We start from the raw sequence: 24,912 nt of genomic DNA, 5'->3' as shown, positions 1-24,912 counted from the left end.
CGTGTTGCACACTCTATAGCTGTCCTGTGAGTTTTCTTTTTCTGTTTTTTTTTTGTAATGGACCACTTGTTATCGCGAAATTACAAAAAATATACTATTAAACGAGCTTAATTTGTCACACTGAACTGATAAAGTATTTAGTGTCCTTTAAAACTGCGCCGTGCATCAGCCTGTCTCAAGCAACACCCGCTTCCCAGTCATTTTCAGCAGGGAATCGGTACGGGACGTGCGATCACTTGCTCCTTTGGGCGTACTGGGTCGAAGATTGTCGTCGACGGCGCACTTTGTCTCACGATATGTCGTGGTGCGCAAATGTGTCGACATCCTGTTTACTTGCACCGCGTCCCTCACGCTCGAGAAACAGAGCCAGCCTCACAGGATATCCAGTTGGTGGTTTCGCCATCGCTGGCTTGTATTCCATTCACGCGACGCCGCATCTCCACTGCAGCCCCGAATAGAGAGGCGTTGGCGTGCCGAATGACACATGCGCACAGCTAATGCACGGACCACCGCAAAGAGCAAGGAAAGAAAGGAGGCGAACGTGGGCTCTTTGTGAAGCGCCATCATTTTAAACGGCTCACGAGGACATCGAAAAAGAAAAAACTAAATTTAGAAGGTCGGAATGAACGTCGACTTGTTTTCGGTTTTCACGAGGACACGCTGCTGAGTCACTTGAGGCGTGAGGCAGCGAGGGAAATATGAGTGTGCTTCGTGTAAGGCAGCTAAACAAAAGTTATTTACGCCTGGCACATTGTCCGTGCAACGATTCTGCTATCAGTATTTGCCGAATACTTGCCGATGAACACTTCTGACGCGGTGCAGAACTATAGGTAAGGTGTACTATCAGGTAGCTAGGTTATCAGATATTTTCTTGCAGGAACTAGGAATTCCTGATAAATAATGATATTTGCGACAACCAAATAATGCTCATTGGACTGTAATCATGGCATTAAATGAAACTTTCGCAGCGGTTATTAAAAGCATGAATTGTTTATTTATTGTCTAAGAAGTTCGTGAAACAGTCGCGCAATCTCAAGTGAATGATCTTCTCGTGCGACGTGCCTGTAAAACACGTCTCTTGGAATATCTGCAAGAAGTATGCAAAGTGATGTTCGTATATCGAATGCAAACGCATCTGTATCTCGAGCGTGAAGAGGAGCAAGACTCTTTGTCAAGTTTAATGTCCTCTAGCTCTTGTTGCTGCCTGTAATATACAGTAAAAATAAGGTGGGGTAGAATACATAAAGCTTTTCATTCGTAAGTGCTTTTTGGCATTGACCACGAAGATTGTCTCAAATTTGCACTATGGAACAGTACTAGCGTAAGAGTTGTTTGTGAATACAGACCCCGAAGCTCAAATTGTTTGATATCGAAGGCCACAGAAAGATCGCACATTAAATGTCTGAGTGCGTTTTGTGCCTGCCAGTTCTTGGTCGTGCAAAAATAACGGAAGAAAGGAGTAAAATTAACTTAAAGTAAGTGATGAAAGAAATGAGGACGAGATGGCTGAGAAGGGCCTGACAAACACTGGAGGCACAAAACGTGGGAGCAGCCAAGCCTAGGCCTTTGGCATATGCAAACGTGCGCCTCCGATTTCACGTGAACGATTGCTCCAATCGCATCGCTAATGGATCCAGAAGGGCAACCCAACACGCTCGATCGTGAACGATGACACGCCGGCGCGCGCAAAGGCACGCGCACGCGACTCATCGCGTCGTTCGCATTCGTTCTGTCGCAGCCAAGGACGCAGACGAGGGCGGTGATTTTTCTCGTTCGCTTCGGAGGCGTATTTCTCCGACGCAACCGGTTTTCTTGAGGCCGTTCGGCAACGAGTACGTTCCCCGCCGCCCCGTCGTGAACGTCGTTGTCGTCGTCGTCGCCGGTACCGCCGCCGAGCGGCCAGAATTGTCGCTGTGGCGACACGAATGGCAGCGAACATCCGCCGCCGGTTTCCTATCGACACGTGAACCGCAGTGCCAAGGACTCTCGGCGAGGCGTAAACACAGTGACCACGGCGGGAACTTTCTACGCAGATGTCTCGAAGCGGCACTGTAAGTTCATGGTTACAAGATCGCACGATGCCCCTTTCTTCATTTTTTTACCCCTTGCCATGTTAGCGAATGATTCTCTACCACCTCTTGCGGCAAGACAAGAAATGCCTCGCCTGCGGCGTTTCGTGCATGCATATCACGCCTCACTTTCAAGGACAGTATTGGCGCCGTTTCTAGGAAGACGCTTTTCAAGAGTCCTATACCGGCTTGTACGCCCTCTTTTGTATGCATGTTGATAATACCTTGCAAGGAAAGAATTTGTCGCAGTCTTTCGACTCGAATAATGTTATTTGACTTTGATAAGCAAAAAACAAACACTATTTCTTGTTCTCACATTTATCGCGATGCTTCGCACCGATAGTCGTTAGTTAATTTCGTCACACCTACGCGAGAATGCGGAAACGCTTTTATTGTAATAAAGAAAGGCTCTCGATTGCGGCAGAGCTTGAATCAAATCCGCAAGTTAATATTATGCGTAAGCAGGCGGTTTCTTTTGCAATAAACGTTGTAGAAGGTAAACTGCCCTGATTAAAAACATGAATTGCTTAAATAGGCGAAGTTTACGAAATTTTTAACAAATTCAACCGGGTGTTGACGGTCTGTAAGAGGATCGTCAATGTCGCCCGCCTCACAAAGTCTCGCGAAACGCCGCACGTAATAAGTGGTCGGCATGTTAGCGAAGCAAGAATAAGGAAATGCAGCCACAAGAAATAGTGCGCTACTATAGTCAAACCATACGTTGACTAAAGCTCTTTTTGGTCGCAAGACCGCTGTTATATATACTTAACAGACTATAACTCAGTAAGTGCCCGCACATGTTATCACTCGAGAAAAAGGAAAGAAATTGTTTTCTTTTTCTTTTTAGCGATATTAGATCTATGTCATTGATCCGCGTTCGGACGCGACACTGCCACTTGCGAAACTATCGTTGTGTCAGAAGCGAGCGCACGTGGTATTTCCCTACGACAAACAGGAAGTGCGTTGACCGTGATGGCCATGATCGTATGGCCAACCGCAATGGCCTACTTGCTCACGCTAGCCGTGGGGCCAAGAACGCGGCAGTGCGTAGAGCAGAAATTATCTTCGTCATTTCTTAGACGTGTCGCTTTCTCGTCCTCGATCTTTACAAGACGAAGCCTTGACTGTAGAATCAGAATGAATCATCTAGCCAAAGCCAAAGTTTTTTTTTTCACTTTCAAGAAACTGAGGCTTATAAAAGCAGTAACGCAACACATTATTATAGGCAACATTACGTCAAATGAAGAATAACCTTGAAATATACAATAATGAAACCAAGAGACTAGGAAAATTAGATAGGAAAACGACAAAATTAAGGAAGATTCGGTTGGCGGGTTTTTTGTCTTGAGAACTGTAGAGAGAAAAACGATGATGACCCTGAATAAAGTAAAAGGAAGTTCTGCTCAGCATACGCTAGTATGGCACGTCGTAAGATATAATACATCTACTGCCTCATTAAACAAGGCAATTTAGCAGTAGTTTGCACTGAGAAAGAGGGCAACGAGAGAGAGAGCTAGAGAGCAACGGACATCTTCGAGAGATATCGATGATGTCATAGCATTCAGTTTATGCTTACATAAACTTTCAGATAGAATCAAGAACCTGTTTTGTCACGTTATCGCTAATATAATCACTCTAGCATTTGGGTGCTGCAGTAAAAAAGAGAACGAAAAAGATGAGCTATAAACAGCTATACCCTGTATTTGTTTCTATCCTTCGCTATCGCTTTTATTTTTTTTAGCCCAGAAAAAAGTAAAGGTGTAATGCGATAGCCGAGAAATCCACCTGAATGGGTTATGGCTACCACGAAAAAAAGTTGAAGGAAACAAAACTGGGTTTCGGAAGAATGCACAAAAACAGCGCGTGTGAATGCTCTGTAGCGAGTTAGATTTTTAGTGGAGTGACAGGGATATTCATGCTAACACGCGCGAATAGTATCACAACTACAACGCGTATGTTTGCGTGTCTGTTGTGTCTACGTGTGCGCGTGTTTACAAAATCCGAAACGAGGGGGAGAATAGAAAGCGACGCAAAATGAAAAAAATAAATGGTAGGTGTCTCTAATCCTCTTAGTGGCACTCGCACCTCGGCGTTGGTGTTCTTTAGGTTAACTTTAGGGGAACGCAACGCACGAACGGAACTTGGAGGCAACAGGTCTTCATTAATTAGCCGGTTAAATATCATGCCACCTTCCTGCGTGTGACATCATTATTGACGTCATTACTACAGCTTTCTACTTCTGGGTTTCCAGGAATTTCGCTGAAGTCGTACTCGCATGGCGGGTCTCTAAAGTCTGCGATTCTGTGCTTTGGTGTACGGTAATCTGAGATTTAAAATTAATTCTAATTATTCCAAGCACTTCAGCAACTCAACTTGTGACTAACCTTATGCGCTGATATCATATCTCTAATGGAACCCGCAAATTTTGTATTGTACTATTCTTTTTCTGATTTATTTTGAATTTCGTCCCTGGCTGTCTCAGTGATATTTAATTAATTACAATTATTCTAGACACTTCAGTAACTCAACTTGCAACTAAACGTGTGCTCTGATAGCATATCTAATGAAACCCATGAATTTTATAGTCTACTATTGTTTTTTCTACTTTTTTTTCTGATTTATTTTGAATTTCCTCCCCGGTTGTCTCAGGAGGTGAACTGGAAGTGCTGCTTAAGAAACAAGTGTGTCCCTCGATGCTCGTGCCACTAAAAAGAGCAAGATGTGTTTGTGTTTGTGTGTGCATGCGAGTTCCTGTTTACGAGTGCGTTTTTTCACGGCTCTACTTTCCACGAGCGGAGCAGGTCGTATTTCGGTATTCCCGCTAAGCTGTCATTTTGAGCTGAGCGTTCTTTAAAGTATGAAAATACTGTGGTAATAATGTAAGCCCAACAAAAAATTTCGATGCCCTAAGCCTACCGTTCCTCCGCATCCTGTCCCCACACACACCTAAAAAGTCCTCACATAATTCGTTTGTGGCAAAACGTTCTCACTTAATCAAACACTAGCTTTCAAACACTACTAGTATGAAACTTCCCATCACATTGTTATTGTTTAATTAAGGTATTCCCATGTGGCGCTTCATTGGCTCTTTATAGATGCAGTTGGATTTTGCCACAACTACTGGCCGTTCTTTACAGTAAGAACAAAGTTTATTAACAAAAATGATTACAAACAATACATTCCAATTTGTAGGGCAAGGCCCTTGACGACGCGATTAAATAGTATCATTGCTGAACGCTTCAATTCGTTCTGTATGGATGGTAGCGCGGTGGTTCCCTTAATATCAGTAAAACATATAAATAATATCTGCGCCGTCATGCAATGTAGATGGTGCAGATTCCGAACAGAACCTTCAGAAAAAAAGGTCTGCAAGTTTAAGCATGTACAATGATACATGTGGCGCTTTCTAACGCACTATGGCTGTACACCCGTCACACATTATTCTGACACATCTCCTCCCTGACATCGAAACTCTTCCCGCCCTCCGCCCCCTTTTTCTTTTGTTTAAACAACTTGAAGGCAATCTTTGCACTATCAACATCCCCGCACGCTGACCCAAATAAGCAATTTCCATGCCGTTATTCGTACTTTTCAGTACTATTGACTTCTAGGCGGCTTGCATCCTTAAACAATAGAAATTAATTATGCGTCCTTGCCGTTCTTTTCATAGAGCACACACTTTCCCAGGATGCTGCGGTTACTAGCATTCTGCCTCGCAGTGGTCGTCGCCAGCAGCCAAAGTAAGCATTCATTATTTAAAAAAAATTGTCGTACAATATTTTAATCTGTGTGTGAAAAAATCGGAGTCCCGCTTAACCTGCTGTTGCCTCTCGTTTGTGTGACCTTCTCGTCCACACTAACGCCAGAGCTAGGATGCATCAGCAAGCGGTTCATACAGCTATACAGACGAAGTGCTACCTATTGCTGAGCAGCAGCACATACCCCTCCAGCTTTCCAATGCTGACATCAGTTTTCGCGTGACAGTTTTCAGTATACATGTCATTTCTAGTTGAGAATATACTTCAGGCATACGGCCATGCCTTTAACAAAAATTAACGGTAACCTTTCCGTCAATCGATACTCAATCACAGTTCTTTTTTTAATACGTGAATGTTTAATAAGTGAAGCTGTTTACTTCACCCGCAAGAGTGCGTGTATTTTCGTGGCGACATATGCAGCCCTTTTATCGTAACTTAAGCGATGACAACCCAGAAACAAAATTTCAGGGTGAAACATTCGGCAGCCATAAATGCATTAGTAATTAGTACATAAATGTATTAGTAATACGAGTGTCAGCTGTTACGTAGTCAAAGTAACTTGGTGGTACTGTAGATCATCCAGTCCCGTATTAAAGAAGACGTCTTATGGTAGAAATTTTCGTAAGACCCCTTTGAAGACAATCCTGTTGCTGGAAACATTAGCAAACAGAACAATAAATATTGCTATAATTGGTCAATCTTATTTCTTTTCAGAACGTGCTGACCTAAAAGCACTACACAAAGAAACAAGACGGTGCAGTGCTGTCAACTTGTGTTTCCATCTTGTTTCTTAGTGTAATGCTTTTAAGTCAGTACGTTCTTAAAGCAAGTGATTAGCGAACGTGGGAAACAGCACTTATGAATGTACAGGTTTGTGAGTTCTACCCCTGGTCTTTTCTGCAAAGAAATTCGAGAGAACATCTACTACGTAAAACGAAACTAACAACATCCGAAATGTACGTCACTTTTATGGCAGTTCGCTTTTACAGCCCGCGACTCCCCAACATATCTAAACACTGATAAATTTCGCATCTGCAGGGACACAGACCTCTTTCTTTCCCACAATACGCTCCTTTCAGATGATGGAAAAGTTATGTTAGATGTTAGGGTTATGTTATAGGTTGTTATGGTGTAGTTGCAGACACGTAACTATCTAACCGGTACTCCAGAGCAGAGAACTGCGTAAAATGACTGGAATGCAGTTGTCTAACGCTTTGTTTTTTTTTTTCATCTTACACACGCACACGCATGCACGCACACACATCGCATCGTATTGCTTCATGAATTGCTTCGTATTGAGTTTTGTTTCCAATGGTGCATTGAAGAAAGTACGGCAGACGTATCCCTCTAAGAGTCACGATCTTTTAGTCTCCTTAAGTGACTGATGATTATTTTTTTTATATTCGTCAACCGTGCGGTAATGTGCTCAACTTCTGGTGCATGTTAACTCCTAAATATATAAATAAAGTAGGTCTCATAGCATCGAATCGAAACTTGTTGCATCTTTGTCCTCAAAACAACAGCAAAACCTCGACCCATGAAATGCCACAAAATGAGCAATTCTGGCTCGGGGAAAATATATTCCAACAAAGCAGTAGTAACATATGTATTACACCCGCAAGGAAATAGGCGTTAACAATTTGAAGTAAGGTCTGTAGACTCTGACGTCATCAGTATCTTAACGATGACTCTGCTCAAATTTCGACGCCTAATATCAGTAAGTTTATTTGTTTTCCTCGTATTTTTTAACCTTCGTGTCGTCGATCACTCTGGCAGGATCGTCCACCACCACAGAGCGCTACGAGGATACCCTCTACAAGTTCCTTGACCTCCTAGAAGATGATGACCCTTCACGTTCGTGTTTATTTTTCACTGTAATTCTACTTCTGAGTGTCTTATCGTTTATTTCAGGCTGTAGCGCTGACTTGACTAATTTAGTATACTGTATGCAGGTGTCCGCGGAGCACCCGTATTCCCGGGACCAAGAAGCACCTACAGACCGAGCTGTGAGTCTTATTTTGTACACGAAGAAAACAAACAAAAGAGCTCTTTCTTAAAGAAGAAGATATCTGACAGGAATCCCACCTGTTTGCTGTTGAAGATATCGAATATAAAACTAAATCATTAAAATTGCGGTGTGAGAGGTACGTCTGTGGAATCGTTTAAAAGAATGCGTGAACTTTATCCTCTCCACTCACGTGCCTGACCTTTTTATGTGAGAGCAGTGGGCAGGAGGCTGACAGTAAATGAAGGCTTCGCAGATGGGACCTGGCTATTTCGGCATTGCACACATTTTTTTCTTTATTTGCCGCAGGTGAAGAGGTCCGCATTGTGGCTCACGAGCGGCTAGAACTCTCGTGCACTGGTTTCCAAGTGAAGTCTCGGTGATAAGTGTGGTTGCGATATGTGTTTTATTGATGGAACGCTTTAATATCACCCAAATTCATTACTTTGATCCTTGATCAAAATCTCTTGTTTGTAGAGAAGCTCGCGGCAACAAACTATCTGCCAACATTTTCCAATTCTATTCGATAGGTCACTTACACCCTCGGCAATATCGAACCCAGCGTTTCCCTCTCAATTCTCTGCTGTTTTTTTTTCTCTTGCAGTACCCCGAGTGCCTCCTCCGGTTCCACCAAGACGCATATTTAGGCCAGTCAGACCGATTTCCAGCTGTAAGTCTTCCGTCATTGTTTATTAAGCGATGCATCCCTGGCAAAATAGAAAGAGAGAGGAAAGCTGGGCTGTATACTTAAATCTGACTCACGGGTTCGAATTTACAGCGAAATTTCATTTCATTTCATTTATTATACCCTCAAGGCCTGTGAAGGCTTTGCAGAGGGGAGTGGCTTACAAATGAATTCAAACAGTGAGTCTTGCAAAAGAAAAATATTCAACATAAATGTTCAATTTGACAAATATTTCAGTAGAAATACAATGAGCAATTACAAAAGGTATTACAAAAAAGGACAAGATATACAAGCACAATAAACAGCATTCTAGCAAGTAACGTTGGTTAAGGCATCACGAAACAAAAGATTATCATTGATGGACACAATGTATGCGGGAAGGTGGATCCACTCTAGTGATGTCCGAGATACGAATGACTGGGAAAGTGTATTTGTGCTGCAAGAACGGACGTGAGCCTTGTAAGAATGGTCGATGCGGCGAGATACGTAGTGCGGAGTATGGATGAATACATCACGTAGCGTTGTGTGTTGAAAACGTTTGTGAAATAATGATAAACGAGAGACTTTACGTCGAGCTGCAAGAGATGCAAGATGCAAGAGAATTAACAAGTTGATGATTGTAAAGACCGGCACATGGAGGAACGCGGTCACACAATTGTTTTGTTTTTAATTAGAAAGCCAGAAAATATTTAATCCGCTAGCGTGAATGCATAACAATGGAAAGAAGGGAAATAACAAGAAGATATTAAGCAAAGCACCCACGAAGATATTCAAGCTCTTTTTGGAATAGGTCAAGAGAGGGTTACTTTATGCACGAGTGGTTCTTGTAGATATGTGGAAAGCTTCAATAATTTTCCCTGTACGCTGATCGTCTAAATGACACGGCAGTCGCACGTACGGCAATGAGCGGCTATATAGTTGTAAGAAGTGTAAAATGGAATTCTCTCTATGCATTATCTTGGTCAGAGGGGAACGTAGGCTGTGCCAACTGGTTTCCAGACTTTTTGCTCGCGACTGTACATGTTAACCCAATTCACATGTTAACACAATCCCCGAATGAGCTCACTGTCTGCTAGAAATTCACGAAGTGCCGTGAGAACACGTATTTGTCCCTTCCCGGTTCGACAGATGTTACAAGATTTAACCATGGAGCGGTGCGTCGTTCCGAGGGTGCAATGCTTAACGAGCCAGGAAGCGCACGCAGCAGGTCCCTCGACAAAGCTCCTAGCAGCTGAGGATTGTGCACTGCACGTTTTAAATGTTTTGTAATTCCCTACTTAGCTCCACAAAACTACTCCAGTGACTCACAAAACTAAAAAAAAATACGGGAACAGGGTGGTGGTTAAGAGCAGGTGCTTCTGGATGGCCACTGTGTACTTTAGCGTAATTTCTTAGCATCGAACCTAGAAGTATTTTTAAAGCAAATGTGAACTAGCTAGTTGTTCTACAGACACCTCACTAGCACTGCATCAAAACTTGTTCTTTGGGGTCGCTCTTTCCTTCATCATTTTCAAAGCGAAGGAATCCTTGAGAACACCATCCCCCCCCTCCCCAGACTTTCGTGACCCTGGCTGCTGGCTGGGTGCTGATGTTGCTGTCGCCTTGCCTAATAACTCACACTTAAAGAAAATTAGTTACGTGCTCGATGCAGGGGTCGAACCTCGGTCCTCCAGCATAACAGCCATTGCGCTAACCATTATGTCACAAGAGTTTTTGTTTTCTTTCATGGCGTTTATTTAGGAACGCATGACTCCTGCGCGAAACAGACAGATAACCGAGCTACGGAGTCTCTTCTACTTGCGCGGCGACGAATCGAAACAAAGACGGAGCACCACAGAGTTTTTCTGCGTTATTAAAACGCACTGCTCAGGTTGCGGTCACTCTTCACAAGAAATAGTGAAACGGTGGTAAGGATAAGTACTTTACCATTACAGAACGGCAATCTGGACGAAATTCAATTTTTTTCGTATAGATGTTTCAGTTGGACAATGATTTGAATGAAGGTAGTTGATCAAATTATGGATAGGCATTTCGACCGAGCGTGCGTGTTTTCCAGAGGCTATGCCTTCCAATGAGCCGAAACCTGTCAAAGGGTAGAATGTCACAACAGGGTTGCAGCAGATACCGCAGGGAATAAGGATTTATATCAAAGTCTTTGTAAAGAGTTCGTTCAAGCACATCCCGAAACAACATAGCATCCCTGTAGCCTATAAAACAATGTTCGATTGTTTCAAGTACGTCACACAGGTGGCAATTAATGGACCTCATGAAAATGTCTCTTGAACGTAGCCAGGTCCTGGCAGGCAAGGCTTCAGAATGTAATTAAAGAAAGACATCTTTAAGGCGAAAGCCTTAAATGGCTGATTGTAATGGCCTACACCCGCAAAAAAGCGGCGTCTAGTCCGGTAAGTAAAAAAACTATCAGATCAGGAATCGAGCATACCCCCGTAAGAAAGCAAAAATGCAATGACTGAATATGAATAGAGAAACGAAAAAAAAAACGAAGCAAGCAAAAAAAGAACGAGAGAAGGAATGAAAGCAGGAACGGAAGAAAGCACGAATCAAAGAAAAAATAAAGAAGGAACAACGAAATAAAAAAAGACGGGAAGAAAGGAAGAACGAAATAACCTCTAGGTAGTGCATAAGGTGCTCCCATGTGTCGTTGAAGAGGTCGACCTACAGTATAATACGTTTACTTCACACTGTGGTTTATTATGTCTTGCAAGAAGTCTGACCCCTTCAATTGTGTAAATTATGGCACTATACATGCGTGCAGCAGGCTTACAGGAGTGTTACAGGAGTGTAACATGCTGCCGAACTTTATTTTTGTACATTGAGGCAGAGGCATTTTGCGCACATGAGCTAGTACACCCTGCCCTGGCAAGCCAAAGTATGTTGCGCCGTAATGTGGTGACGGGAATAACATAGACATCAAATCTCTGTAAAACTGTTTTTTTTTTCGTGATACACACTACAAATATTCATTTGTGAGCCTCACTGTTAAAAAACGAACCGAGAAATACACTTCACGCATAAAACCCCAATGACATGGCCGCATAGAAAAATTTGATGAGCCCACTAGGTTAGGTAACACATTCTTCAGGTTGACCTGCAAGAAAGTTCGAACTATAAGGTGAGAACTGTCACGAAAAAGTAAGCAGCGAGACACCAAGTGACACACACACAGATGTACTAAGCTCAGCCCACCTCGCCTAACCGGCCTGAAAAGATTACCTAGTCTCATATCTTCACAATTTCAAGACCATATGAAAGTCTCAAACACGCGGTGAAAACGTTCAATGTAAGATCTGGCACAGTGGAGTACTCGTACTACATAGCATAGTTTTGTTGCCCAGAAAGTGTTGCATGCCTCAGCTTCACCAAAAATTGAAAGATTGTCCGGTATAAAAAATTTAACGTAACATTCAAGGGCTAGAACTTTCTCTTTCCAATAGTGCTCACTTAACTTGTGTGCATTTAATGGAACACGAAGGTATGTTGGGGGCACCAGAGATACACTCTATTCCAGCAAACGGAGCTGATGTACACCACCATGACCCTAACCACTGACCTGAACTTTTTGAATGTTCATATGTGCGCCTGAAAGAATACCAAATCGCTCCACGGTACCTACAATTTGTTCAATGCTCGGTTTGTATTTGCAGAAAAAAAAAACAATACTGTGTGCATATACTAGCACTTTCATCTCCTTTCCTAGCATGCTGTAGTCATGAATGTTACCAGATTGAAGAATACTCAAGCACAGCTGCTCCAAATAAAGAGAAAACAGGAAAAGCGACATAGGACAACCTCGTTTGACAGATCATTGGATGAATATAAGCTCGGAGAGATAGCCATTCACCATCAAGTGGGTAGAACAATGTTTACAACAAAGTTGCACTCCTTTTAGCAAAGTAGAATCAACGTTAGCTTGTTGTAAAATAGAGAACAGAACTGCGTGGGAAACACGATCAACACGATGCTTCTGCGAAGTTAACCTGAAGCAATGCAAGTATCTCATAAGCGTTTGAACAGTAATCAAGAATAGTACAAGCGATATGGGCATCAGTTTGTATTGAGTGTCCCTTCAGTCCACACGTTTAGGGAGGTCCAAAAAGGATTGACATTACAAATCGTAACCTCTCAGACAAAATTTGGCAGAAATTTTGTAGTCAACACTGCATAACTTTATAGGCCTGCAGCCGAAACATGACGTAGTTTTTAGGTGAAAGCCTTGTATGTCTTATAAGCCAGTCGATTTTCAGCGAAAATGCGTCGACGAAATGAACGTCGACAAATTCAAGGCTACAAAGCCTTGAATTTTGGTGGGAGTTGAACCCCAGCCATTCGTGGGAGTCGAACCCGTGAATTTTGGTCTTAACGAAGGCGAAGTTAGTGAAGGCGAATGTGAAGGACTATGAAATGGTCTTGCCTTCGAAACCCTTGGTGAAAGTTCTCATTAGAATCGGACAAAGGTTATTCATAAATGTTTTATAAGGTTCACCGGAAGTTCGCCAGAACCTGGTGGTTTTGATAAAGGCAGTTGATCTATGGCAAGTTCAGTCTCTTGCAAAGTAAGAGGACCACTTACAGAAGAACACTCTTCGTCTCTTAAAGGGCTTAAAAGAGAGATGAAATTGTTTTGAAGTTCAGCTTCATGAGTATGTTGATTAGAGCTAAACAGTTCTGTGTAGCAATTCTCAGATTGTATCACAATGTAATCTGTACTTGTTACTAAGGTGCCATTAGAGTATCTTTGTGATTTTTTCGTTCGACTTTGCGTAGCATTGCTCATCGAGCAAAGCCTGACCGGTTGGTTTCTCTAAATTTATAGCACAGTTGTTGCGCGATCCAATACAGGCACCTTTGTTGCATTCTGCGTCGTGTTTTTTGAGCTGACATTTTACGTTGGCAATTTCTTCAATGTATGAACCGGGCATTTCGCACTTTAACCCATAAAAGCTTTTTAAAACTTTGCACCGGCCCATTTTCTTCGTTCTTTCTTTAAAAGTACCCCGTAGAGCTTAGTTCTATAGCGACTGTGCGCACCTCTTGCTTAAACAGCTCCAATGCAGTAAATAAAGACAAATCCGTCATAGAGCAAATCGTCAAAAGCACTGCACACACGAATGCCAAATTCCTTATCACTGATGAGCATGAAGTTAAGCCTCCAAAGGGCCCAGTGAGGCTGCAATTTACCATTAGAATATTCACCTAGTCGGGATATAACTACACAATGGTCTGAAAATTATACTGGTTTGGTAGAGCAAGAAAGCCCATGGGATAGGAGCGTTGAAGAAACATGAATTCTATCAAGACGTGCATAAGAGCTTCCTTGAATGTGCGTGTACGAACAACTTGCCTTGTATGAGGCGTCAATGTCAACGAGTCCAGCCATTTCAGTAACCCGAGCTAACTGTAACTTTTGCGAACGGCTGGAATGCTTCGCGTGTGTCTATACACGTCTTCCAGACCCTCTGAAAGCCACAGCAGCTTCATTATGCCACAATCGCACGTACAAATCTATCGTACCAACTCCAACTAGTTTTCTTTAGATGCGCGTTATGATGATTTCTTTGCACATACTCATAACGCAGGGTTGACCAAAAAGAAGGCGGTACATTCAAAATAAATATGAAGAAATGGAGAAATACAATGCAAGATAAGAGTTCTCACATCGCATAGTACGGGGACACGACAACACTTGCGTTTCCTTTACGCCAAGGATGCAGGAATGAAATGGGCAAATTTGGAGTATTTATTTAGAACATATAACGTTGCGCGTAAAAGACACGGATAAAAAGCAAAGAACGAAGACACACACACATCGCGTGCGTGTGCAACTGTGTGTATCTTTGTTGCTAGCAACTTTGTCCGTATCTTTTACGTGCAACGTTATACGTTCTGATGGCACACCAACTGTCCCAAGTAGAAACCTTAGTGAAGAATTTTACTGACCGCACCACGAAAGCTTCCCTTCACGTAGATTCCAAGAATATGCGCTAAAGATGCGTAACTTTTATGCAATCTCTTTGTTATGCACTGTGCTCTGATGCGCTATAATCAGCCACGACATGAGCATTTCGCTACATATGTGTGCCCATATTTCTTTTTTTCTGCAGTGTCCTCTCCGGCGTTACCGGGCGGCACAATCAGAGATGCCAACGCATACATGGACACTATCGTGCAGCAGAAGATGCTGCGACTCCTGAAGGCCACTCCGAGGCTGTATCCTTCGGCAGTGATTCCGTTCTTCAAGTTTAAGGTACGAAGTTCTGGTCGTGTGGACGAACGTGCCTCGACTCGCCGCTCTTCTCCTCCACCGAGTGAAGGGGCAGTGCTGCTCTTCGACTGATATTGTTACTGCATTTTAATTGCTATCCGGAACGACTTCTGTGACGCGATTTCGTTGTAATGAGGATTTATGAAGCTTTCTCGCACAAGGACATCGCGGCCAAAAATCGCCGAAGACATTCTGAGAACCGCTAAACCATGTTAGAATGTGATTAAACGTATACTGCTTTACTGAAGGTGTAATACTGATAACGGGTGATTAAGACGGCTATTATCCGGTGTACGAGATCCCATTGTATTGAATGCGGCTAGAAACTGAATTTCGAAAGAAATTCAACACCTTCAACACTTACGTGTAGGAAAGGGCACGCATAGGCGGTCCTCAAGCGACTCCTCATCGAAGCAATCGCGGATGAGCGCAATTGAGGTATGGTGGCTAATTACGTCCAGGGACACCCTTGCGCTCTATTCAGCTGCGAGCCCGTCGATTCACCTTTATTTAGGTTAAGGCTGGTGCTTCAGACCAAACTACAGTAGACACAAGTTTGACAATAAAGAATATACGTGCCAGAGCACAGAGATCTATGAGAATTTATCTATTGCCGATGCATATGTCGAACAAAAGCTTCTCGAAAAAATGACCATGTAACCGTAGAGTAGTAACCAATAAAACTGACCGTAAAATAAGGTTTATTGTTTGCTCATAGGCTGCATACGAACAACACAGACCGTTTTGCATGTCCTACCCGCCTACGGGCATTCTATAGGTGTTGAAGACGGGCTTCACGAACCGGGACTTGAAGGTGAACATGACCGCGGGCGTATTCCGCGGGTTCGACACGGGCATCCGGCGCTTGGGGGACTGCGACAAGCCAAGTCACGTGGGCCGCAACACTAGCGTCAGCTGCACGCTCGACTTCAGTGGCATCACGGCCAGCTTCGTCGCCGTGGTGAGTCAGCAATGGCACTTCGCAGGTGCCTTTTCCGTTTGTCCTCTTGCGTCCTTGCAAAAATAGTGAGTGTACGCATTTTTTTCGCCCACATATGTGTTAAAGGAACGTCAAGTACACATTCTAGATCCCTTCAGAATGGCAGATTAGGCTTTCAAACCTCCTTATGGTTTCTTTTGTTTAAAGGTAGCATCTTAGTAGCGTAAGTTATCATTATCATTATTATTATTATTATTATTATTATTATTATTATTATTATTATTATTATTATTATTATTATTATTATTATTATTATTATTATTATTATTATTATTATCATCATCATCAGCAGCAGCAGCAGCAGCAGCAGCCTGGTTACGCACACTGCAGGACAAAGGCCTCTCCCATACTTCTCCAACTACCCCGGTCATGTACTAATTGTGGCCATGTCGTCCCTGCAAACTTCTTAATCTCCTCCGACCACCCTAACTTTGTGCCGCCCCCTGCTACGCTTCCCTTCCCTTGGAATCCAGTCCGTAACCCTTAATGACCATCGGTTATCTTCCCTCCTCATTACATGTCCAGCCCATGCCCATTTCTTCTTCTTGATTTCAACTAAGGTGTTATTATTTCGCGTTTGTTCCCTCACCCAATGCTCTTTTCTTATCCCTTAACGTTACACCGATTATTATTCTGTCCATAGCTTGTTGCGTCGTCCTCAATTTAAGTAGAACCCTTTTCGTAAGTCTCCAGGTTTCTGCCCCGTAGGTGAGTACTGGTAAGACACAGCTTACTGTGTCTGTGACACGTAAGTTAAACACACGTTGATTGGCTTCAATTTAGCCTTTCGAGGAAAACTAAAGCAAAACCCCAAATAAATTAGACAGGTGAAGAATATATAAGTCTACTAACCTGGCACTAGCAGTATACTCATATTATTCTAAACTTAAGGTGATTAACTTAGCACCGACATCGCCCCTCGCCACCAGTCGGCTCGCGAAGATTTGAATGCATTTCTGCATTTTCTGAGATTGATTAAGTTTTACGCGTGAGCGTATATGTCCCACTTTGAAGATTCGCGAAGCGGGTGTTTGAAGCTAGGCGTGAAATGTTGGCACAGCGCCAAGTATGAGATAAGCGGCGCAACTGTCACGGCGGATGGTTACGTACACATAAGAATAGCCGAGTGGCGCTGCGGATGACGTCATCAGCACAGATGGCGCAGTTCCAACTCGCACAGGTAACGCGTTGCGGAGTGGATGGCTTCAGCGCCCAACATATCTCGGCGCTTGAAGAGGCACGTCATCAGTTCTGTATCGGCGCTTGGAAGAAGCAGTCGGTGATTCATCGCCATGTAGTGTGAACGGAGGGAGTCCTTCTCGTTATGTTGCAGCTGAACGACGAGAAAAAGGACCGAGATGGGGGCAAGCCGAAGTTGTCGCTAAACGCCAAGCCCGGGCCGAACGGGCTCGGCAAGACATACATTCGGGGTATACACTTGCTCAGGAGACCCCGAAGAGCAAGCAGCTCGACTAGCAACAAGACGAGCTTCCCGTCCTGCCCATTGCCGTGCCGGAGTTAACGTGTAGCCGGCGGAGGAACGAGAACAAACTATACGATAAACTATACGATTATATTGTTGCGGGAAGAAAGCAGGCCCACGAGTGTAAAATAACTTATATTTACAAATGATGGATATGGCGTTCAGGCAACCGCCAGACTTCGTCTTTCTCTAGTCCAACTCAACGTCTTCCTTCACTTCACCGTAACATCACCCTCCCGGTGGGGGAGCTCCGTCCCGGTGCAAGTTAAACAGCCTCACTTATTGGGGGGACATAGGGCTTGAGCCTGGTGACGTGAACAACATCACTGGTTAAGTTGGGAGGCACGGAAGGCTGACCGAGTGGGGCGATCTCGTAGGTCACGTCGGACAGTTGGCGTAAGATCTGGTACGGACCAGAAAAACGGGACAGTAATTTTTCCGACAAGCCGACACGACGTGAAGGCGTCCAGAGAAGGACAAGGGAACCAGGTGAAAAATGGTGGTCTCGGTGCCGAAGGTCGTAGCGTCGCTTTTGAGAAGCTTGCGAGACTGTGAGGCGATGACGGGCGACATCTCGGGCCTGGGCGGCTAAGTCAATAGCCTCGCGAGCGTAAGCAGTGCTGGGTGACTGTACTGCGGAAGGTAGCAACGTGTCAAAAGGCAAGGTGGGGTCGCGGCCGTACAAAAGGAAAAATGGTGAAAATCCGGCAGTGTCGTGACGGGACGAGTTGTATGCGAAAGTGACGTATGGTAAAGCGACGTCCCAGTCGCGGTGATCGTTGGAGACGTACATGGCGAGCATTTCAGTGAGTGTGCGGTTGAGTCGCTCGGTGAGGCCGTTCGTTTGAGGGTGGTACGCGGTAGCAATCCGATGTTCTGTAGAACAGGAGCGGAGCAGATCATCAACGACCTTCGATAGAAAGTAGCGGCCGCGATCCGTCAGCAACTGGCGAGGGGCGCCGTGGTGCAGGATGACGTCTTTTAGTAAGAAGTCGGCGACATCTGTAGCGCAGCTGGTTGGCAGGGCTCGTGCGATGGCATATCTAGTGGCATAATCGGTTGCTACAGCAATCCATTTGTTTCCTTTGATGGAAATTGGAAACGGACCAAGGAGGTCGAGGCCCACACGGAAGAAGGGCTCTGTAGGTATATCAATGGGTTGAAGCAAACCAGCGGGAGGCATAGCAGGCGTCTTCCGGCGCTGACACAGGTCGCAAGAAGCGACATAACGGCGCACAGAGCGATAAATGCCAGGCCAGAAGAAGCGGCGCCGCAGGTGGTCGTAAGTACGAGTGACGCCCAGATGTCCAGCAGTAGGAGCGTCATGAAGTTGCTGGAGCACGGTGAGTCGAAGGTGCTTGGGGACGACTAGGAGGAGCTCCGGGCCGTCAGGACGAACGCTACGACGGTATAAAGTTCCATCGCGCAAGGTGAACATCCGAAGGGACGGGTCATTGGGAGAGGAGCTTAGGCGGTCCATAAGTGTTCGAAGAACAGGATCCTTGCGCTGCTCGTCGCCAATGTGGAGGAAGCCGGAGAGGGACAGAATACTGATGTCCGAGTCTGCATCGGTATCGTCCGGTTGATCCACGGGATTGCGGGACAGGCAGTCAGCGTCTTTATGCAGGCGTCCTGACTTATATATAATAGAAAATGTATATTCTTGTAGGCGCAATGCCCAACGTGCAAGTCGTCCAGTTGGGTCCTTCAAAGAGGAGAGCCAGCAGAGGGCGTGATGGTCGGTGACAACGCAGAAGCTCCGACCGAAAAGGTACGGGCGAAATTTCGCGACCGCCCATACGAGCGCGAGACATTCTCTCTCGGTAATGGAGTAATTTCGCTCGGGCGTGGAAAGGCGGCGGCTAGCGTAAGCGATGACACGGTCTTGGCCCTGTTGACGCTGAGCGAGGACAGCGCCGATGCCATGACCACTCGCGTCAGTTCGTACTTCAGTGGGCGCAGAAGGGTCAAAGTGGGAGAGAATCGGGGAAGTGGTAAGCCGCTCAATCAGGGTAGAGAAGGCTTTCTCCTGTAGCGGTCCCCAAGAGAAAGAGGCGTCTTTCTTAAGAAGGTCAGTGAGAGGGTGAGCGATGTCCGCAAAATTTTTCACAAATCGCCGAAAATAAGAGCATAAGCCCAGAAAACTACGGACATCGTTCGTTGAACAAGGTACAGGAAAATTTCGCACGGCGTGAACTTTCTGTGGATCAGGTTGGATTCCGGCGGCGTTGACGAGATGACCAAGCATGTTAATTTCACGGCGACCGAAATGGCACTTGGAGGAGTTTAGCTGAAGGCCAGCCCTGCGAAACACGGAGAGTATGGTTGTGAGGCGCCGCAGGTGGCTCTCAAAGTTCGGCGAAAACACAATCACATCGTCGAGGTAACACAGGCATGTAGACCACTTCAAGCCGCGCAAGAGAGAGTCCATCATGCGCTCGAATGTAGCTGGCGCATTGCATAATCCAAAGGGCATGACTTTAAATTGGTACAGACCGTCCGGTGTGACAAAGGCGGTTTTCTCGCGGTCCATCTCATCGACGCTAATCTGCCAATAGCCGGAGCGGAGGTCAATTGATGAAAAGTATTGGGATCCGTGAAGGCAGTCAAGAGCGTCATCAATGCGAGGCAAGGGATAAACATCCTTCTTTGTTATCCGGTTGAGGTGACGGTAGTCAACGCAGAAGCGCCACGAGTTATCTTTTTTCTTTACTAAGACAACCGGTGATGCCCACGGGCTACTGGAGGGTTCAATGATGTCCTTGTCCATCATCCTGTCTACTTCTTTCTGTATGATGGCCCTTTCTGTTGCCGAGACACGATATGGCCGCCTATGAATGGGGCTGGCGTCACCGGTGTTGATGCGATGCGTGACAACAGATGTCTGGCCAAGTGGACGCTCGTCCAAATCAAAGATGTCCCGATAAGATGACAGGAGATGACGAAGAGCTGTTGTTTGCTCGGAAGGAAGGTCGGGGGCGATCATCTTAGAAACATCGTCCGCAGGCGTCGAGTACGAAGGAGTGGATGACAAAGGTCCGTTCGTACTGAGGAAGGATTCAGAGGTCAAAAAAGAAATCTGAAATTCTTCCAAAGGAGTGATATGCGCTATGGCGATACCGTGTGGCAAAACATGTGACGAGAACCCAAAATTGAGGATGGGCACGCGAGCGCAGTTTTCGCGGATCCGAATTAAGGTGCTCGGTAGGGCAATATTACGCGACAAAACCACGTCAGTAAGCGGCGACAGGACGTACTCGCCATCAGGTACGGGAGGACAGGGCGTCAGCAGGACATTTGTAGCAGCCTGTGGAGACAGCCTTGCAAATTCAGCAGCACATAAGCGGTGTGGAGCACAAGTGGTTGCGTCGGCAGGAAGCGGCAGGTCCAACTGTACAACACCTGCGGAGCAGTCAATTTGGGCAGAGTGTTTCGAAAGGAAGTCGAGGCCGAGAATTAGGTCGTGTGGGCAGTGTTCAAGGACGATAAATAGAACAACGGTATAATGGCCCCCAATGGTCACACGTGCTGTGCACATTCCAAGGACAGGTGACGTACTCCCATCGGCGACTCGCACGGTGCACGGTACGGCGGGGGTCAGAACCTTTTTGAGCCGGCGGCGGAGAGCAGCGCTCATAACTGAAAGCTGCGCTCCTGTATCAACGAGAGATCTAACAGGAACGCCATCGACTTCAATGTCCAGCAGGTTTCCACATGTAGGCAGGGTCAATAGAGGATTTGTGGGCCGGGTCGGAGTTGCAGCTTCACCTCCGGGAGCTGCACCGCCTAGTTTCCCGAAGCGAAGCGACCGGTTGCAGAAGGGGACGAAGAGCGGTGAACGAGAGGCGAACGGGACCTACGACCTTGCGGAGACGGGGATCGGCTGGATCTTGGTGGAGCACTGTCGGCGTTGATGTTCCTAGTCGGCGTATAGGGCGAGAAAGTGCGATTGTCGGGTACTTGGCTGTAGTGACTCGGAGACGACCACCGAGGAGGCGACGACCAGTGGTTGCGGCAATGACGGGCGATGTGTCCAATACCGGAACAATTAAAACAGATGGGTTTATCATCCGCTGTGCGCCATTCAGCTGGGTTGCGACGGAGTGGTGGAAAGCTTTGCGTCCGGGAGCGAGCGGTCGGAGAAATTTGGTAGGTGTTGGTATGGCGGACTGAGCAGAGAGATGGAATGCCCAAACTTGCTATTTCCTCCCGAACGACCGCTTGTATAAGGGAGATAGCGGGTACGCTTTCCCGACAGTCTGAACGAACGGGAGCCGGGGCCATGGCCTCAAGCTCACGGCGAACGATGCGCGTTATTTCTTCCGGTCCTGCGGGCTGAACGAACCGCGGCGGGTCTTCGCAAGAAGATGTCGCGGCGGTATTGGGCAACCGGTCGAAAGTTTGAGTGACGCGGCGGCCCTTCGCTTGTTCGAAGCGCCGGCACTCCTTAATAATTGCATCCACAGTGGCACAATCCTTACACATCAAGAGATTGAAGGCATCGTCTGCAATACCTTTCAATATATGGCCAATCTTGTCTGCCTCGGTCATGTTGTCATCAGCCTTGCGACAGAGGGCCAGCACATCCTGTATGTACACGACATAGGATTCTGTGGACGTCTGAGCGCGGCACGCAAGTTCTTTTTTAGCTGCCAGCTGACGACCGACAGGTCTGCCGAACAGGTCTCGCATTTTTTCTTTGCAAACATCCCAGCTCGTTAGGTCAGCTTCATGTGTGTCATACCATTGCTTCGCAGTTCCCTTCAGATAAAATATTACGTTTGCAAGCATCATTGTAGGATCCCACCTGTTGTTGTCGCACACTCGCTCGTACATCGTAAGCCAGTCCTCGACGTCGACGTTGTCCGTGCCACAAAATGTTCCCGGGTCCCGTGGGTGAGTGAGGATGACCGTGGGCACGGGCTGCCGAGGCGTTGTCGCTTGTGTCGGTTGATTTGCCATTGTGGCAGCAGGTAGATGACGTCCGCTGCGAAGTTCCGTGGTGGTACCCCGCACCTTCCACCAAAATGTTGCGGGAAGAAAGCAGGCCCACGAGTGTAAAATAACTTATATTTACAAATGATGGATATGGCGTTCAGGCAACCGCCAGACTTCGTCTTTCTCTAGTCCAACTCAACGTCTTCCTTCACTTCACCGTAACAATATAAACAATAATAGAGTAATTAAATAAACAATGGTGGTTGGAAATGAAAGGAAGCACTCCCACGCAATATACGGGTTCGCCTCGTGGAAGTAGTGTTGTTATTTTTTTTTATTTTTTCCCAACGTCTTTGAGTGGGGCGGTATCATTCCATGCCTACGTGAATCTATGCCGTCTGTTCCCCTTCTCTAGCTTGAGCGCTCTTCTCTTATCGCTTCTACATTCTACAGCGCAGCGTAGCCAACGCGACGCAACCTCTTTACCTTCCTACATTTCTCTACTTTCTCCCTCTTTTTATCTCAAAAGCGGTTAACAACACTACTGCTGCGAGAAGCAGCAAATAAATCTCCCGTGTTCAACACTTTAAGCGACGTTGTGGCCTTTTGCAGACAAAAGGAGACGAGCTGGCCGGCACCATCAAGGCCGTCCCGGTGAACGTGGTGGTGCGCACCGGAGCGGCCCGCGTCGAGGCGACGGCCGCGCCGGGCAAGGAGGCCATACTGCGCACCTTCCTCATCGACCACGTCAGTCTGGACGTCGCCCACGGCGCCAACCTGAGCCTCAACGAGGACCGCGACAGGGGCTTCAAGCACCACGTGCGCACGAATGTGGCCAGGGAGTTGGACGCCCTCATGCACGAAGAGTACGCGCCGCTCCTGGGGAGAGCCATCGCCACCACGGAACTGCCAAAGGCCTGACGCGTACGCAAGACTGCCCAGTCGAGATTGCTCTCAAACGCCACTGAAGCTGAAGTCGCGTGCGTCTAGTGCGTTCGTATTTGTGAGAATCTATTTGTCGGTTCTTCGGTGGAAAAACGCTGACTATTAGCAGAGAAGATTGAGGGCAACTGTCTCTTAGTTTTGCGCCTGAAATACAGTAGCGATGACACCACTTTGTCCTCGCGGATTTCCCGGTGTTTTAATTAGCCTATGTTGCGAAACTTCTTGCGGTGGAGAAGTCCGGAGAAGTCCAGAAATGACAGCAGGCTGAGTTTTAGTTCACTTTTAAACACAGTGTAACACTACGTTACTCAAATACATATTGGTAAATGAACGGAGTACAGAAAAGACGCTGCTGAATGCTATGACGTCGCGAGGATTTGCTACATGAATCCAAAGGGGATGTTCCGAAGCCTCCCCCCCCTCCCCCCCGCCCCCCTTGTTTTGTTAAAGCGCTCTTTCCATTCTACAGAGGTCATGGTAAGAGAGACAGACCCATCCTCGTTTCTAACTGTGTCGAATCATTACATCTAAGTTGGTTTGACATTTCTCTTCAATGTCAACTTGAAGCTCACACTTCTAGTTTCGACCAAGACAATTTGGTTTGAGATTGTAGTTTTCTGGACACCCTGCAGTAGGTCTTCGTGTATCAAAGAATTATGTTCCTCAGAAATGAGCTTCTGAGAGAGACTTTAAGAGAAGCTTCAGCGAATTTCAGTGAACATTCAGCCAGTCCACCACACCCCATAATGTTAAAGATGCTTCGCGCAATCATGTGATATAGCAATGTTTGGTCATGCGATTCCAGAGAGTGCATGCTCACGCTGTTACGACAGCAATGATTGTTGAAGCTCTCCGCTATACGAAGTGGATCGAGCTGAGCGCTGTTGCATGCAAATGTGTCGTACTAGTCTTTTACTAAACCTTGAACTGTCAAAGAGTCTGGCTTCACTTGTGTTGTCCTTGAAATTAAATGTTCTTTTTTTTTACTGCTCAGATCAAAAGCCATATTTTGTTTCCATAATTATAATCTCGCTATGGGACTTGACGATCACCGAGCCGCGCTGAGCAGATGTCTCGGCGATGGTACGCAGCATTGCCTATTCATGCTGACTAAATATGAGAAGGGGCTAGCTTGATTTTGCAGAGCTCACAGTTTACTCAGCTGTGATCTGCTTTTGGCACATTAGCATTTCTTTTCTTTCTTTTTTACCAACGCGGCATTGATCTGTTTCCGTGGCAGGTTTTACTTCGTGAAAGGCGGCACAGTACGCACAAGTCGAGCAAGTTAAAAGTGTGCACAAAGGCGTTTGAGAGTCTGGTGCTACATGAAACTGACAACGCGCATGAGCTACCAAATAAAGTCTTTTTGATCGTTCCCATTCGAACTTGTGTCTTTCAATCTCGCGGCTAACGCGGTAGTGGTGAACCGGGAACTTGACATGCACTCAGAAAGCAAAGCGCTTACATTTGACTGGTTCTCAAGAGCAGCTGTAGGTCAGTTGTCTCGGTGAACATAATAACTAATAAGGCCACAGTAATCATAATCATTCTCTTATCGACATAAAAAATATCGAGAATACAGACAATTACGACTGCCTTGTAAGGTTCAAAGTTTTCAAATTGTAATGGGCGCCACTCGGAAATTAGAAAGCGCAGTGATTGAGGGTAAATAGATCTTACTGAAGATAAAGCTCTGCATTTAATTTAATACATAATATGGCCAGAGGCAAAACTAAACTTCGGTCA

General features: G+C 45.8%; 1 protein-coding gene across 1 annotated transcript; it reads left to right on the top strand.

Moving 5' to 3' along the window:
• The first annotated feature begins 1,742 nt into the window (after positions 1 to 1,742).
• On the top strand, positions 1,743 to 24,545 carry LOC135903563 (salivary anticoagulant protein P23-like). Its single transcript, XM_065433879.2, has 8 exons — positions 1,743 to 2,051; positions 5,740 to 5,809; positions 7,604 to 7,681; positions 7,780 to 7,833; positions 8,437 to 8,502; positions 14,640 to 14,782; positions 15,579 to 15,761; positions 22,834 to 24,545. Exons 1-8 carry the CDS (start codon positions 2,034 to 2,036, stop codon positions 23,140 to 23,142), a joined length of 921 nt encoding a protein of 306 aa, XP_065289951.1. The 5' UTR covers positions 1,743 to 2,033; the 3' UTR covers positions 23,143 to 24,545.
• Positions 24,546 to 24,912: the final 367 nt, after the last annotated feature.

This window comes from Dermacentor albipictus, chromosome 1, assembly GCF_038994185.2.
Source record: "Dermacentor albipictus isolate Rhodes 1998 colony chromosome 1, USDA_Dalb.pri_finalv2, whole genome shotgun sequence".
Lineage (NCBI taxonomy): Eukaryota > Metazoa > Arthropoda > Arachnida > Ixodida > Ixodidae > Dermacentor > Dermacentor albipictus.
The sequence above is the reverse complement of the archived record's forward strand: the minus strand, read 5'-3'. Positions and strand labels throughout refer to the sequence as shown.